At 41.8% G+C, this 17,178-nt stretch overlaps 1 protein-coding gene across 1 annotated transcript; it reads left to right on the top strand.

Moving 5' to 3' along the window:
* Positions 1-1,004: 1,004 nt before the first annotated feature.
* On the top strand, positions 1,005-16,044 carry caln2 (calneuron 2). The gene is made up of 5 exons (XM_041051848.1): positions 1,005-1,125; positions 5,127-5,270; positions 7,328-7,440; positions 13,613-13,766; positions 15,917-16,044. The coding sequence occupies exons 1-5, from the start codon at positions 1,008-1,010 to the stop codon at positions 16,042-16,044; spliced, it is 657 nt and encodes a 218-aa protein (XP_040907782.1). The 5' UTR covers positions 1,005-1,007.
* The last annotated feature ends 1,134 nt before the right edge of the window (positions 16,045-17,178 follow it).

The raw sequence follows: 17,178 nt of genomic DNA on the forward strand, positions 1-17,178 counted from the left end.
TTTCGTCCCTTGGCTCCGATTCCAAGATCCACAAAGGATTTAATTCTCAAATAACAGTGAGAAGAGAAAAGGAAAGGAGGGGGATAGGAAAGCAGAGGAGAGTGGCTGTTTATACTTAAACCATGTTTCCTGTGACAGAGACATCCCCACTTCTATCTCTATCTCTCTTATCTGGCAGCGGCCCGCTCACAAAATACTCTCGGGAACTCTATCTCTTCCTCCCTCCCTATCTTTCTCTTCCTCCCTCCCTCACCTCAGTTCAGTTCAGTGTGTACTATTGGCAGGAATACTACATGAAGCATATTGCCAGTGTGTCAAAATATTACACTGGGAAAACCCTCAGAGGGACAGCTCGCATGAATCAAAGCAGACAATCGCTCTGATCATATGACAGCAGGGGCCGTGACTGATTGATGCCCTGTGCCCCGTCAAGCCCTGAGGTCTCTTGGTGAGGCGTTGGGTGGCAGTAGGGATTGTCTGGCGGGAAACGAAGTCAGCAGATCTGATGGGAGAGGGGCTGGGGTAGAAGAAAAGATAGCAAGTGACAGGACTTTAGTGCTTTTCCTCTGTGGACCAAGGGGGTTGAACAAAGAGCAAGCAAGAGAAAGACGGCAAGAGAATGATTGCTAGATAATGCCGAGTTCCTGATTATACTGATGGTATTTATCAGAACAATAACAGTGAAATAGTTTTTGTGACTCCATTGAATTATAATGTGATTACATAATTTGTCAGTGTGATTCAGCCACAAGGAGACAGTGGTTTCTCCCAGAAATGAGCATTAGCAGAGTGGAAGGAACAATGTTCCCTCCACAGAAGCTTGTGTTTCTAAAAAGGGCTCGTGACCACGCCTGGCTTTGAATACACATGCACACATTAAGAAACACATCCTTCTTAACTCTAGTTTTCTTATTCTCACATACACACACAACGTTTAGCAAAGTTTATTCAGATTCTGTGTGATTTTGTTTGTGTGTGTGTGTGTGTGTGTGCTCTGCAGGGAGAAGATGCCATTCCACCATGTGCGGGCGGGCCTGCTCTATCCAGACAACTACCTGAGCAGTTCCCTGACAGAGGGCAGTGAAGCCTTCCAGCTCACCAGCATCTCCACAGAGGAGCTGGGAGGTGAGTGTGTTTACAGAGAGAGAGAGAGAGAGAGAGAGAGAGATAGAGAGAGAGAGAGAGAGAGAGAGAGGTGATGGGTGGTCGGGTTGCAGGGTAAAGTGTGAGGTACAAGCAATTAATGTTTCACTACTGGAACAATGCAGTTACAATGCTCCAGTTCTCCCGGGAAAAGTTTTTCCATTTAGTCATTATGTCAGTGCTTGACTGGATGCATTGGTTTCCAATTATAATGCTTGGGAAATAAAATCAGTCACAGGGCTCAGTCTGTCAGTGTCTGACAGAAATAAAATATATATAACTAGGCCTGAATTAGGTCAACAATGTATTGATATTGGTATGCTCATTCGAGTTTTCAGTCTTGCATGACAATTGATCCAGGCAGCACAAAAATAGATTGTATGCAACTACTGCACTTTGATCATTTCAGGTAAAGTCAAGCCATGTGTTGTGAATGTAAGCAACTAAAAACACAAGTGAATGCCACTGTTCTGAATGTAGCTTTTGTAAAACGCAAGCACTTTATTTTACATTTATCCCTGACTCTTAGTCACGTTATAAATAAGGTATAAATAAGCGGGGACATTGATTCATGTCATATGAAGTGTTCTGGTAGTCCTGATGTGCAAAAAGCAGTGTGTTAAGAATAGATAATAAAGACGAGTTTAGTCTTCTAGCAGATCAGTGTCAACAGGCCTGGCAGAGGCAGATGAAATGTAGAGCCTGATAGCACCCGGCAGGAATGACCTCCTGTATCGTTCCTTTACGTACAAATAAAAAAAAAAAAAGACTTCTACGCTGCAGTGAGTGCACATGCAATTTTTGGTGGGAAGGAAACAGCTAATCCCGTCACCGAGCGAGGACAGAGAGCATGAGAGCGTGTTTCTGACTGAAGCTGTTTGTTTGTGTTTAAACATGTGGCCTATTGTAGTTTGCTCGAATGAGCTTTGGTATGAAGTACTTTGTAGCATAAATCTTTTAATCCAGCGTCCCTTGTGCACAACTCAGCTCAGCCCAGTTCACTAAAACAGTTGCTTTAGTGCACTGAAAGCGGAGCTGCTACAGTGACTGAGACATCTCATCATCATTAGTCCAGTTGGCCTCTGTTTGTGTTTTGTTTGTCAAGGGCAGTGAGAAGGGTAAAGTAGTTTGAATCTATGTAGAGCTATTATATAAATTGAATTTGGACTCTAAGACTCCAGACATTGTGATGAGGTATCATCTAAGCACTGTCTGCCACAGATGCAACGCAACCAGTGGAACTGTTTGATGTATTCGCTGCCAGCGTTTGAAAACTCCAAATCCCTCTTCAGTGAGATGCTGAAGGTTCTTCTTGGAGCATGTGCTAGCACAGATAGAACCCTAGTTAAATACCCCTGTGTTGGATCGCCGCTGTCCTCCTCTCTAGTTTTGAGGTGTTTCATCAATCACAGTGAGAGCATGTACAGTCCTGGGGGGTTGACTTGGTAATACACAGCCGCACACAGGCACCATACAGTAATACATCAGGGACCAGCTCATTCGAACCCTATTGAAAATGTTCTCTTCAGTGTTGAGCTGCATACAAATACATTTCACTTTGTTTTGGGAGGCCGCGCGCACTCACCCGCATTCCCAATCCCCTGCCTCTGATTCTCATTTTATTTAGTGAGAGAGAAAAGGAGGCAGTGGCATGGTGCCGGAGTCTAGTTATCAGCCGTAGGGGATATTTACAGGCTTAGATGGGGGCTGCGACTGAACTTCGGCTCTCACACAACTGACAGCGCAAAGACAGGCATAGGAGGCAGATCTGAGACGGACTTATTACACAGAGGAAGGAAGGAGCAGCGTGTCTGGACGAGAATATTAATGACACACGGCCTGAGAGAGACGGAGAGAGATGAACGTCATGTAAAATTCATTGTTTAAGTTAGGAAAAGGATTAGTCTTGTGGAAATTGTGATTCAAATTCCATCGTGCAGCAGGCTATTACTCTTCTCGATTTTGTTGCTACCGAATGCCAGCGAAAATGACACCCTCTCCCACCCCCGAAGTGTAGAGATCCGCAGGAAAACAGAGCGCTTACATGTGAAAAGATGTTGAATAAAGACTTGCAAAGTCTGTCCCGTCTCTGCTGTCTTTGTCAAGTCGATAAATTCGACCACATCCCTCTGACCCAAAGCTCCGCCTTCCCCTCTGCTCAGATGGTGCCAGCTGATTGACAGGTAATTAGCCGGAGATTGAACAGGGTATTTTGTAAGAGGGTCCTCGGAGGTTTGAGTAATTCTGCTGCACGAACAGATAGACGCCTCGTGAGATGTGTGTGTTTACTTACAATTTCAAGTTAGATGCCTTTTATGTGGGAGGAGAGAGTCGGAAGTGCTCTTGGCAATGCTAGTGGTGATTGTGCTGTGTGAAGGGATTGGGACAGTCCCCTCGGGGTTTGTAAAATGCAATAAGTATATAAAGATGTAATAGAAACAAGGAAAGAGTGAGAGAGAGGGGGAGGAAGGGAGGGACAGTAGGAGATCACCCTCACCTTGATTTGCCTGAGAGAAAGGCTGCAGCACTTCCATTTAATGGGAAAGCCTGTTATCTGCACCGGGGAAGCACCTTTCAGCACCATCCACAGACCTGCTAAAATCTGTTAATCATTAATTTCATCTCATGGAATAGTCCATCTCACTGACACCATCTGATGGCTCACTGTTTACATTTTGGGATTACACTTTATGAGGCTGAAGACACAATCATTCGACTGAAATACTGTGTGAGTCTTCAAGCGTTTTTTATGGTTACACTTAAAATCAACAGGTCCTGAAACCGAAATAGCAAGTAGTTTGTTTGTCGTCTCTCCAAGTCAGTGCATATGAATATCTTCTGATCTGGTGCCCTTATTGTCAAGACACCATTGGTTAAAAACGAGTCACGTGATTCCAGTCTGTGACCACAATGGTTACAGTATGACTAGAGTTAGGCATAAAAACTTCTGGATTAAACCTGCATTAAATAATTGGTTGAGCACTTGGCAGCAGTGCAGTTGCTTATTTATACATCCAGCAAGCAATATTAGCATGGATTTGTAGTTGTATTTCTAGCTACCTGATGCATGTAGGCTCAAAATTTGCTCTCTTTTACCCCTTCTTTTGGTCTCTTTCACCTACTGAGGAATATCTGGTTCTTTAGCTTTTAAATGCTCCACTGTGTCTGCTGCTTGGTGGTGAGCAGGCAGCCTACCATGGGTTTTTAGAGAGAAACAAAACAACGAGCTGAAACTCTTCACAGCTGCGGAGTATGTCACTACAAGTGGCATCTTTAACACACAAGTAGTCATTTAATCCACTGTTCATGTAGAACTATTGATTGTAACCGCTTGTGGGTTACAGAATGATTGTGGTGAGGATTAAAGGAAACCATGCTGAGCAGAAGTAAGCGACAGGATGAAAAATGTGGTCTTTAGTGTCAAAGTCACGCAACCATCCATCTCAAGTTCCTCCCTAAGAGGTTTCGCAGCACTATAACAGCATTGTGCTTCCTTGCCAGGAAAATGTAAAGATACGTCATTTTAAGTGTATGAATAAGCAACCAATTTTAAAAAGGACAAGAAAACAGAGCAAGAAAACAAAATTATAAGTCAGAATTATTGCACTTGTACAGTGAAAATGAAAAGAAATCTCCTATTGCCAACGCAATGGCTAATATGAAAAATGTTTCAGTCTCAGCATCTCAAATGCGAATGAATAAAAGGAAATGAATAAAGTAGGGAGACATGTCTTTAACAAAAATACACACACAGGAAAGACCAGAGAAGTCACTCAAGTCTAGTCCCGACCTTGGGTTTTTAATGACGATAAAAAATAAAGAACACAAATGTTTATATCTGCTGTGGTGAGCCCCCACCCTTTGACACGTACAAAACAAGAAGACAAAAGAGATGTCTCATTTCCCCAAAGAGAAGAAAGAAAGGAAGAGGACAGACAGACAGACTATAAAATAAAGTGATATGTTGTGTGTTTGTCGTGCAGAGATCCGTGAGGCGTTTCGTGTTTTGGATCGGGATGGGAATGGTTTCATCTCCAAACAGGAGCTGGGCATGGCCATGCGCTCCCTGGGTTACATGCCCAGCGAAGTGGAGCTGGCCATCATCATGCAGAGACTGGACATGGATGGTGAGGCACTACATAAGGACACTCACTTGGGTGCATGCACTGAGCACACATACGCAAAAACACAGTGTCCCTACAAGGACAAGTGTGTTTTGAAACATACAGCATGTGTATAATGTTTCTTTATAGTTGTTGTGTTGTGTGTATTGAAACATAATGTGTACAAACTTGAGGAATATTTTTCCTTTTCAAAGAAAGCAAGTCAAATGAATGTTTCTGAGTTGAATTCTAATGTGATGTAAATGAATAAAAACACACAACTTAATGCCTCTTTAACTTCCTTGAAGCCAAATGGGATTTTGAGTTACAGCTTTCTTCAGAATGTTATCTCGAAACGCTTCTCGAGAGTAGCAGGTGGTCAGTTGTCAACAACAAATTCCCCTGGCGACAATAAAGAGAGAACCTATCTGCTCCTGCTCCTTAAACTCCTGCTCCGCTTGTAAATTCACAGAAGACTGCAATTATTCCCAAACACTCTCTGCATCACAAACAAGTTAGCCCGTCTTTCAACTGGGTCTTATCTGCCTGCTCTTAATTCCACAGCTCGCGGTAAATATCAAAGGTCAAAGCTAAAAGCATTTTGCTTTTTTCTCCACGAGTAGTGTGACCATCTGAGAGCAGCGCTGCCAATTGTTCAAGGAAGAGACAGTATCTCACTTAAAATCCTCTACCTCTGACTACTATTGTCTCAGTGTCATAGCTAATAAAACACTGAAAGCGGTCCCTGGCGCAGTTAGTTTAAGCATGTCAGTTATTATCAGGTGTTAGCCTGCACAGTCTTTCGTATGATTAATTTTACGTCCTTAAGAAATCCTAATCCGCTGATCTGTGGTATTATCGTCTTATCCTTCCTTCAGGTTTTCTGCACAGTAGTCTTAAAATATAAGATTATATTATGTTAATTCAAAGCTGCATTTATGAGCAACTGCAGCCAGGTTTCATAACAGAGAACTGATGATCTTTGATACTATTAATATACTGTAGTACAAATGCAGCACTGCATTTTATTAATCTGTAATTGCCTAGTAATTTCTTAGAACATTTCCTTGAAAGAGCTGTGCAGTTGTATTTGGAATTAATAGTATGGGGAAAAAAATGAATTTTCCTGGAAGAACAGCTCCATTCAAAGCCAAGTAAATAAGAGCTTCATCATACACGTTGAATAGTATGCTTGCCTGTAGACGAATTTCACATTTTTTCATGTTCAGCTGTGCTGCTGTGCACTGACTTAGACACTCTCTAGGTTACACAGCAAGTAATTAGACTTCAATTATTGCAAGTGTAAAAGTTGAATATAACTTCATTTTCCATGTAATTAGTACCAAATTACATAATTCATTCAAGGGAACGTCTTGGAAATTACAGACCCATAAAATAAAGTGTTATCCTACTAGCAGTGCAACCACAACAGCACTGAGGCTTCTGCAGACTACTACTAATGCTTCTAATATGGCCCTTGTTGTGGCAGATAATAAACAGAACATTATATAACACTATAAACAGTTGGCAGTGTCAATATTGGCAATATATAGTATAATAACTCTAGTCAGTAACTCAGTTTATAAGACATGCTGTCGTGGAGATGTTCACTGAGTATTAATTCCACAGGACACTGGCTGTTGATTGCAATCTCTAACAACATGCAGCAGTAGAATACATAATGCAAAGTCTTACAAGTTGTGTCCTTTGAATTTAAATCAGCCAAATGTTCCCTGAATTGCCGCAAAAACAATTCCACAATTGCCTGTGCTCAGACACACACTCGTACAGGTGCACACGCTTTATTGGAAAGGTGAATTAGTGCTGATGGTGCATGGGTGTTTGTCATGGATGAGGGTGCATCCATCTGTTGAGCTATCTCAGTGTGCTTCTCTTTGTTTCTGCAAACAAACAAACTTCAGCATAAAATTAATTATTTAGCTCCGGTCTGCCAACCTTCCTGTCTGAGCATCTGATTTTCTATTGTCCCGGTCTGTCTTTGTGCCTTTCCTTGTGTGCGTGTGTGTGTGTGCGTGTGTGTGTGTGTGTGCGTGTGCGTGTGTGTGTGTGTGTGCCTGCAGGGGATGGCCAGGTGGACTTTGAGGAGTTCATGACGATACTGGGACCCAAACTGCTGTCGTCCGACAACAGAGAAGGATTCCTGGGCAACACCATTGACAACATCTTCTGGCAGGTGAGAAACGAAGCGTCCTCCCTCCCCAACTGGCAAAGAGTCTGTGTCTCATCACTCACACCCTTCATCATGTATCAGTTCCTTTCTTTACGCCTCCTCTTACTTACTCTGTCTCACCTCTGACTGTGTATTTCAGCAGTCAGTCAGAGGCAAGTCTTACATCCTAAAGCACAGCCCTAGTTTCTGCAGGGACTCTGCACAGGCACACACCTACTTAAGTGCAAAAATACACACACACAAACATACTCTTAGGGCCCCCCACCTACTCCTTCTGTTCTGTGTCAAAAACAGAGACTTTTTTTTCTTTTGACTCAGGGCCTTGAAGGAAAAGAGACCTGCTGAGAATTAAGTGTGTTTCTTTGTGTGAGTATGTGTATGTTTTTGGGTTTCGGCTGTGCGTGTGTTTATCATTCACAGTGGTGCAGAAGGTATTACCATTCTAAAGATTTCAGGGATGTGCCCCTTAATGGGGAAAATCTGAGCTTGTGTGCTTTCAAGTGTCCAAACTGGGCTCAGTGGTGATTAAGGCTGCAGCTCATCTACATCCTTTTGAACGGGCTTATTTTGTTTTTGAAAATTGTTCCAGACAGAAAATTTGCTGCTCTCTGAGTGTGAGTGTTTTTCTTTTTTTTTTTTTGCCTCTTAGGTAAGACATGCGACAATAATGAAAAGTGCAGAGTTTTGAGTGTGTGAATGTGTGTGTGTTTAAGTGTATAGCGGGGTTGAGTATGAGGACGGCTGGCTGAGCAGGGCGACAGCTCTCAGGAAGCTGTTCTCTGCTTTCCTTGAGTCAAATAAGAAGAGAAACATTTAGAGGGTGACTCACTGAAATGAGGAGGTGTGTGCGTTTCAGGTTATAAAAACATACTGGGCCACATTTACATAGACCAGCTTCATCCCGGATTTCTTTGTGCAATTGCTTCAGAAAATATCATTGAAAAAAAAAACCAACCATCCATTGCCATTCACTCACCAGAAAACAAAAGAAATTAATGCAAAAATCTGATGATTTTAACATCAGGATCATTTCTTTCTATACTGTGTGAAATAGAACACCTTTTTTAAATGAGACACATTGAATCTATGACAGAGAGATGGAGCAAGAAAGACTACAGTGTGCCAGCCAGCGAGGCTGAAAGAAATGAGAGAAGAGCGAGGCAAGCTGGACAATATGTGGTGAAGGGGAGGGTGGTGCGGGTGGAGCGGGGGGATGCCCCACATAAAGATACAGGAATATAAAGGAAAACCACAAAGGAGAAGAGTGGGGAAAAATGAAAGAAGAGGTACGAGACTGTGATTCATGAAGGTCGCAGACAGTGTGCGTCTCAGGGGTGATTTAAAATGTTCGCCTCCCACAAAGAGAGAGACAAACCAAAAGAAAACAGGAAGAAGGGGACGGAAAAATGAGAGACGGAAGAGGAGAGAGGCGGGGAAGGAGCGAGGAAGCAAGCAATGAAAGCAGAGAGCAAAAGAATATAGGAAAGGAGAGGAGGAGGGGGATGAAATGGTGGGAGGAAGTGTATCTGAGGACTGTGAGAGCAGCGTTTTGTGTATTTGTTGTGTGTGTGTTTGCGTGTGTGTGTGAGTGTGTGTGTGTGTGTGTATGTGTCTGTCTGTTTCTATTTCACAGACCTCAGAGGGAGACATGGAGAGAGGGAGAGTCATTGTGTTGAAAAGGGAAAGATGGAAGAGAAGGAGGCACATCATGGTGGGCTGGTGTTGGCATTTTTCTGTACATAATTACATTTTCCTCCGTGTGTGTGCATTTGTGTGTACGTCTTGAATACATTTTGTGTACCCCCTGTTTCATTCAGTGTGCCATTGAAGTATCTGAGAAGCATTTCTGTTTTTCTGTTTATTTTCCACTGTAGCATGGTCTGAGTAAAACCTCGGGGAGATTCAGATATCTGCTTTGAAAAACTCCTGACTCAAGTTAACACATTTCTGCTGACAGTCAGTAAATTAGATTTGAAACAGGAAGCACCCAGTCTTCCATTGCAAATTAAGCTACAGTGCCTAAAGATAGTCATTTTCAGCCGCAGTAAAGACAACAGTTTTTTAACCAATATTATAACAGTGTTTATAAAGCTGTGTCTATAAGACGTGTGTTTGTGCTAGAGAGATGTCTGCAGAATCTTTTATCGTTTAACAATCGCTGAAAAGTGTTGTTGACAGTGGCCATCCTTAGGTTACTTTAATTTGGCAGACGCTTTTTGTCCCAAGGGGCCAACGAATTTTTCCTGCACGTCAAGAGCGGTAAAAGTTTTCTTGCTCAAGGACACAGATCATGTGGACACGAGGGCATTGAACCAACCGTACGATTAATGGCCAGCTCGCTCTTCGACCCGGGCTACTGCCACCACAAGGACCACCACAGCACATTTAATCACATATAGCATACTCTAAAAGTTACTTAACATCCCCTGAAAATGTGTATATGGGTCAGAGTTTTTGCTAAGCTCCAGTGGTTTAACCTCCACCCCTAATGAAGTGATGTACAGGTATACTAAAGGACCATTGCATTACAACTAGCCATTTGAAAACTTGTAGTAGTGTGGCTGTGGCTGTTTCATAGGTTATACAGTTAATTTTAGGCAACTAAAACTACTTATTTAGAAGGAACTGTTTGGTTTTCTTACCAAGAGTTAGATGAGAATGCCAATGTTACATTAAAAATATAAGTCGAAGTTTATAATTTTCTTCCATTAACTTGTAGTTTTTTAGCTCCACCACCTGGCAGTAATTTTGTCAATGAAAACAGAAACTGAAGACGGAGGCTGGTGGACGCAGAATGAATTAGTTGGCCAATGACAGGCTTACCACCGCCATCTACATCTGCTGAGACAGTCTGCAATGTTCATACTCAAAACCAGTGATGCCAAATGTGGAGTAATTTTGAAAGAAAATGTGGTGTGTCTCTGTTGCGTAATAACTGCCATTTGGTGGATGACTCCGTCCAAATTGCAGCACCATAAGTGCAATTATTTTAACACTGGTGTCTAAAACGTGGCAGGGGCAGGACCTCTTTGGTTTCAGCACCTCGACTGTAGAACAGTGACTAAATCTATTTTTAGGAGTTGTCTTCCATTCCATCACATACAATTGTGACTGATTCTGTTTCTGTGGATCTAATTTATCTATTATTCATTTATAGTTGGCTGTAGCCTCTGCTGTCTTTGTTAAAAATAACCTATCTTACCTGCAGTTTTACACAATGTGTGTCCGCTGTGTGTGTATATGTATCCGTGTACATGCAGATCACATGGATACGCATCTTTGTGTGTACTTTTTTTGGGGGGGATTTAAAGCAGTTTGCTACAAATGTGGTTTGTTCTCAAAGAGAAAGACAGAAACTTCACTTGAACTTTAATATGTCACCTAACCCTGACAGCCCTGCTGCAAAACAGAAAAATGTGAGGAAAAGGAGTGCAGAATAAAAGAAACAATACTTGCAGGTTGTCACTCTGGGTGACTTTTTAGAGAAGGGTCAGAAGACAAAGCAGGTGGATGACTGACGAAACAAGCTCGTGCTGTATGAGGGCAGGCAGGATTAGACAGGAAGGACGGCGTGTAAGCACCTGTTCCTCTGATTGATGTGTCCTGGCTCCTTCAGTATGTCACCGGTCACTGCTCGCGATCCCCTGCTGTTTTCCTGTCACACGCACACTCTCATGCACGCACATACACAGGCATATCACATATTTGAGTTCATTCAGTGAAAGACAAAATGCTCTGACAGGCAAACTCTCGAGTCTCTGTCTCCCCATCATCGCTCTGTGTGTGTGTGTGTGTGTGTTTTTGTGGAATTTTCGATGTCCTTCAGAGACCGGGCTGGAGGAGAAATCACTCTGCTGGTTGGTAACAGGTAGCAGCTCCTTTGTGGCATCCCCCCCCCCCCTCAGACAGACAGACAGGAACATTGTACATTCTTCGTGCTCTTGTCCAGAGCTGTCATGTTGTCGGTCCTGCGGCTGCAGTCCAAAGAGTTGTTCCTCCATTTCCCCGCATCCATTCAAAACAGACACAGCTTTGGCAAGAAGGAGAGCAGAAATCAAGCAGCTCAGGCCCTCCAACTGCTGCTGCCACTCCCTGTTTCTCTGCCCTGAGTGCCACACAAGGTTGCATGAGTCAGAACAGTTAAAGGTCCAATCAGTGTTTTTGTTTGACCACATAGATTTATTTGAAGTGTAATTACATATACAATAGAAGAATTTGAGATATGTACTGATGAAATGTGATGAAATTGTTGAGTGTTTAAAACATGTCCATCAAATTGGGAGAGACAACAGGTTGCGGACCACTCCTCCATCTTTATCTTTTCCTGTCGTTTTGTTTACCGTTCAATAAAGCCTCTGAGTGAAAACCTTCCAAAAAAAAAAAGTTAAATGTTGTTTTAGTTTGATCGCAGTTTGCTAAATTTTCAGTAGCATTGGTTGCATGTACACAACAGAGTGTGTGTGAGTGTTCGTGTTGGTCTGTGTGTGTGTGTGTGTGTGTGTGTGTGTGTGTGTGTGTGTGTGTGTGTGTGTGTGAGAGAGAGAGAGAGAGAGAGAGAGGGAGGAGAGGCAGAAATAGAAAAACCTGAGAGAAAATGAACGATTTAATGAGTGTGTTTGTCTGAACGTGTGTGAAATTATTCTTCTGTTTACCGCAGTGTCCCAGGTTTGCTAATAATGTGTGGGTTTGTGTGCGTGTGTGTGTGTTCACGGGTGCATGTTTCCATAATTACAGTGTAAATCACCAGGAAAAGCAGTGGGAATGGTTAGATTGGAATCAATACACATTTGCAGAATGATTTTTGGCTGCACATCAATGCACACAGAAGCAGACAACCACAACGCTGCACAGAAGGAACAGACTTAATATTACAGGTCAAGTGCGTACATAAAATGTGTGTTTGCGTGTTTTGTTTTGTTTTTTAAATCATGTCTAAGTGCATGTTGATTTTGGAAGATGATATCACATTTTTCTATTAATGCATTACTATCTATATTAATGGCTAAAGAGACTAGCATAAATCTTCTCATCCAACTCTCAGCAAAAAAACGAATAAGCATGTTTCCCAAAATGTCAAATAATGAAGAAAAAATTCGATGTCAAATTTCCATAACCGATACTCACATTTTGACAGAATTAATATTAAGGTCCAATACCCAGCCATTCTAGTAACACAGTTTTAACCTTTCAGTAGCTAGTTTTCCTTTGGTGAACAGTATCTGCTGTTTTACCCATGGTCTTTGAGCATGAAAGATGCTGTTCTTAGTGAACAATGCAATAAAGCATGAGAACGATTACCCTCCCCTCATTAAAATGAGCATCTCTTCTTCAGTGCCACAACTCTTTTTTTGTCCCTACCACTATTGTCTGCCAGTTCTGCTTTCTCCATCTGTGTCTCCCACGACTTCCATCGTCTCAGTTTTCTCTGACCTCGCCACACTTCCTATTTTGTAATCTTACTGTATCTCTCTCCGACTCTCCATCAAACCCCCTATTTTCTTCCTCATCGCCTCGTCTGCCTCAGTATGTCCATCTGTTGTGTTAAACCAAGTGAGTGATTGCATCTGAGTCAGTGAGGTAAATAAACTAGACATAAATGCTATATGTGCGTGCATGTGCGTCTATAGATTGTAGGGGAGATCTGCTGGGTGGACAGGAAGGATGTGATGTCTGTGGAGGGCAGACAGGGGCTAAGATTCAGACTTCAAGTCGGTGATTGGTCAGAGCCTAATTAATCATTTTGAACACAAACATGCACACACACCTGAGAATACAACGGCCTACAATGAAGTAAATTCATCAGTGTTTTCATTTTACTTTGTATATCTGTTGAGCCCATTTTGCATGTATACATCTATACATTATAGATTTATCCAGCTATACCAATCCACACACACAGGTTTGCATACTGATTCAGGCACCCAAAAATAGCACCAGTGATGCACAGGCAAACATGCTGCCATTACATTACAGCTGACTCTTTTCCTTCTTACATACTGCACCCTGTACAGTACACATGCAGGCAATGAAGCTCAAATTTGTAGATGCCATAATTTTTTTGCAGCTCATACATTTTAACATTTTACACTGTTCTTATCTTCTATATTTATTTGCCCTCACAAAACCAGTTTGTGGATGACTGTGTCTCCGCATTGATTGCCGTGTGCCCCTGCAGTTTGACATGCAGCAGCTGTCTCTGGATGAGCTGAAGCAGGTGCTGTTCCACGCCTTCCGGGACCACCTGACAATGAAGGACATAGAGAACATCATCATCACCGAGGAGGAGAGCCTCAATGAAACCTCAGGGAACTGCCCTGAGTACGAGGGAGGTGAGGAAGCTGTTCTCATGGAAACTTTACTGTTATAAATACCTATGCTCACAAAAGCTAATTTTGTACTGTAATTCATAGGATATTTTATGCAGTAATTTGATGTGAGCTAAGTAAATGCATCCATGGTCAAAGCATTCTTCTGACATTAACACACTTATTACTTATAATACATTTATATGTCCGTTCACAGAGAGTTAGAGAAGAAGGTCAATACCACTCTTATCCTTGCTTCCAGTCTTTTTGCTAAGCTAAGCTAATATCCTCCTGGCTCTAGCTCCATACTAGACGTATTTATCACTTTGCAAAATCTTAAACCACTCCTTTAAGGCTAAATTATAGATGTACAGACAAATTCACAAATGTAGTGCTGCTTCCAGCAAAACCTGTTCTAAATTTTTTTTAGAACTTTCTTTGTTCTGCAAAGAGTGGTGTTCAAGGTGATTAAAATAACACACAAAGACACACACTTTTAACTGACTTTCTAAGTCTTGCCCGGAAAAATTCAAGGTGAAATCCTTAATGTTTAATCTACACCATCCTCCACAGAGCTTTCACCTGTGAGATGTTGATCCTCAGCAAAAGGTCAAGAATGCTCAAGCATATTCAGGAAAACGGATGTAATATTTAAACACAAAAATCTATTAATGTCAAGGTCGTGCATTAATTTCTTTGAGTTTTAAAGCCAAGAACGTCAAGGTTCGTGGGTTGCTAATGTTTGGGCGCCCAAGTGAAACCATATTATGTTGCTTTGGGGGGAGGAGGGAAACAAAAACCTAAATCTGACCCTGTGTTAGTTATGGTACAGAGTTAGAAATTGCCTCTCTGCCGTGAAACATCCACCAAGTCAGACTAGGACAAAGGTAAAGATGGATCAAACGCACTAGAAAACTAGGAAAGTCTTAATGAATCCATTGGGTACTGACCTACAGTCTCAGGGAGCCCTAAAAAGAAACAGCTGGGAGGAAATGGTGAAACTTAGAAGAGAAGGGACAGTGAGGGAGGATATAAGAGGCTAAAGAAGGGATCAGGGAACTGCTGGCTTGGCACTCTTGGCACAAAGTTTCTGGTGTTAAGGGAAGGGCATGTCGTGGAGTTAGGGAGAGGAAAAAGAACTGTAGAAAGAGGAGAAGTAGGTAGGAGAAGGATAAAGGAGAGATGAAGAGGTATAGATCCTCTCTTGTAAATGACAGCTGTATGCCTCCCCACATTTAACCCTCTTCCCACATCCTCAACTTTCTTCTTTCATGCTTGCTTCCATCTTCTTCCTGTCCGGTGGGACTTCAGTGCCTTTCACAGTTCCTCTTAGATCCACGACTCAGAGCTCTGACTTGATTTATTGATGCAGTGTGTGATTCTAACAAACTGAGACAAGGCGGCTGACAGAGAGGAAACTTTTGGTTGTTGCTTTTGCTGCAAGGCCTGTTGGAGGACACATCTGTCTCTACTCCTCATCCTCTTTCAACCTCCAGAGATTACCTCTTTGGGGGAAAAGAGGCCTTTCAGCATAAACAGATAGGTAGTAGAGCAAAAGTTCCACCTCACCCCTCTTGTCTTTGTTTTTGCTACAGCAGAGCAAGTTTGAGAGCCAGGCTGTACCTCTCATGTATTCATCATTTTCATATTGGAGGCACTTCCATTGATGATCTGGGTCACAGAACTAAGCTGCAAAACATGGCAACTAGAAACGTTAGCTCCTATTTCATCTATATTTGTTTGAGTCAGTGAATGAAGATACACGGTGAGAAATAGGTTAATATTCATTCACTATATACACAAATCTGAGGGGGGTTTTTTATACAGGTACAACAGAAGAGACTTTACAGAAATAACTGCAAAGTGTAGTTTGTTCATGGTAGCTGTAGTTTTTTTTCTGTGCTTGCAAAGTAATAGTCGCTTAACTTTGTTAAAATTTCGAAGGTTTCAGTTTCTTATGGCAACTGCTGTAGTGGATGATGATTTGTCTTAAAATATGGAAAGTAAACCCCAGGAACACATTTAATTTTTTCACAATAACCAATGAAAGACATGCTGACTGAGTGATTGCTGGGTTACAGCATATTTCTCAAAAATTATTTTGCATTGTACTAAAGTCAATAAAATAAAATAATCTTTTATTTCTTATTCTCTTCTCTCTCATTTCTTCCCAGTCCATCCTAAGAAGAAGAATCGGCAGACGTGCGTCAGGAAAAGCCTGATCTGCGCCTTCGCCATGGCTTTCATCATCAGTGTCATGCTTATCGCAGCCAATCAGATGCTGCGGAATGGCATGGAGTAACCAATTGCACTGTGAGCATGGGGAGTGGACAGAACAGCCATGACCTCACATCTTGTCTTTGCAGCCAAAGCTGGACCAGCCGCAACCCAGGCACTTCTCTAAACAATCAGTTGAGTTTTTTTGTTTTGTTTTTTTATTTGAACTTACCTTATAGAAGAAGACAATGAGAGTAAAATGAAGAGAGATATATTTGTTTTGCATTGAAGATATCACCATTCAGAGTTACTGGACTTACTGATCTGATACTGATAAGGAACCTGAACTGGAAATGAATTATGTTTTTATATAAATCATGAGAATAAACAGAGGGTTTTATTTTGTTGTTTTCAAGACCAAGACCACCCTTTAAACTTCATTTTCTAATCACCGTAATTGCTTGTCAGGTGCTTTGATCAATTACTAATTTAAAAAACAAACAATGGTTATTACTGACAACCGCATAGTTACCCCAGAGAAGTTGCACTGAATGTGAACTGAATGAATGTGGGCACTGAATGTTGGGCACAGTATTTAAATGCATGGTAAATCCCTCACATCTCTTATAGTCTTGTGTGTAAACACCACACATCTTTTGTGAAACATCCTCATCCTCGGCTCAGTCCACTAATCTTGGGGAACATGAAATCTTTATGTGTATCTACAATGAGCACAACTCAATACTCAGTGAGGGACCACGTAAGACTCACCACTGTCCCGCTATCTCTACTCTTTAGTGCTAGCACTGATTGATTGATTGATTGGTTGGTTGATTGATCGGTTGATTGATTGGTTGGTTGATTAGTTGGTTGATTGATTGGTTGATTGACTGATTGATTGACTGGTCACTCAACATTTGTGTGAGTGTGTGAGAGACTTTGTTGACCATATACATAATGTAAGCTCAGGCTGTGTGATGGGTGTAAAATATATCAAGGTAAAAAAAAAAAAAACAGGAGGCGCCAAATCTGTCCAGTCAAAGTGGAGGTATGTTTTTTTCTAATAATAGGATCAGGCTGAGATAAATTACTAGATATGTATTGGGAGAAAAATATTTAACCTCAGCATCTCATTGTAATACTGCCCAACAGTGGTAAATATACACCACACAAAAGCATGCCAGTCTATACACTGCCATACCAAACATTACTCCAACTT

This window comes from Toxotes jaculatrix, chromosome 12, assembly GCF_017976425.1.
Source record: "Toxotes jaculatrix isolate fToxJac2 chromosome 12, fToxJac2.pri, whole genome shotgun sequence".
Lineage (NCBI taxonomy): Eukaryota > Metazoa > Chordata > Actinopteri > Toxotidae > Toxotes > Toxotes jaculatrix.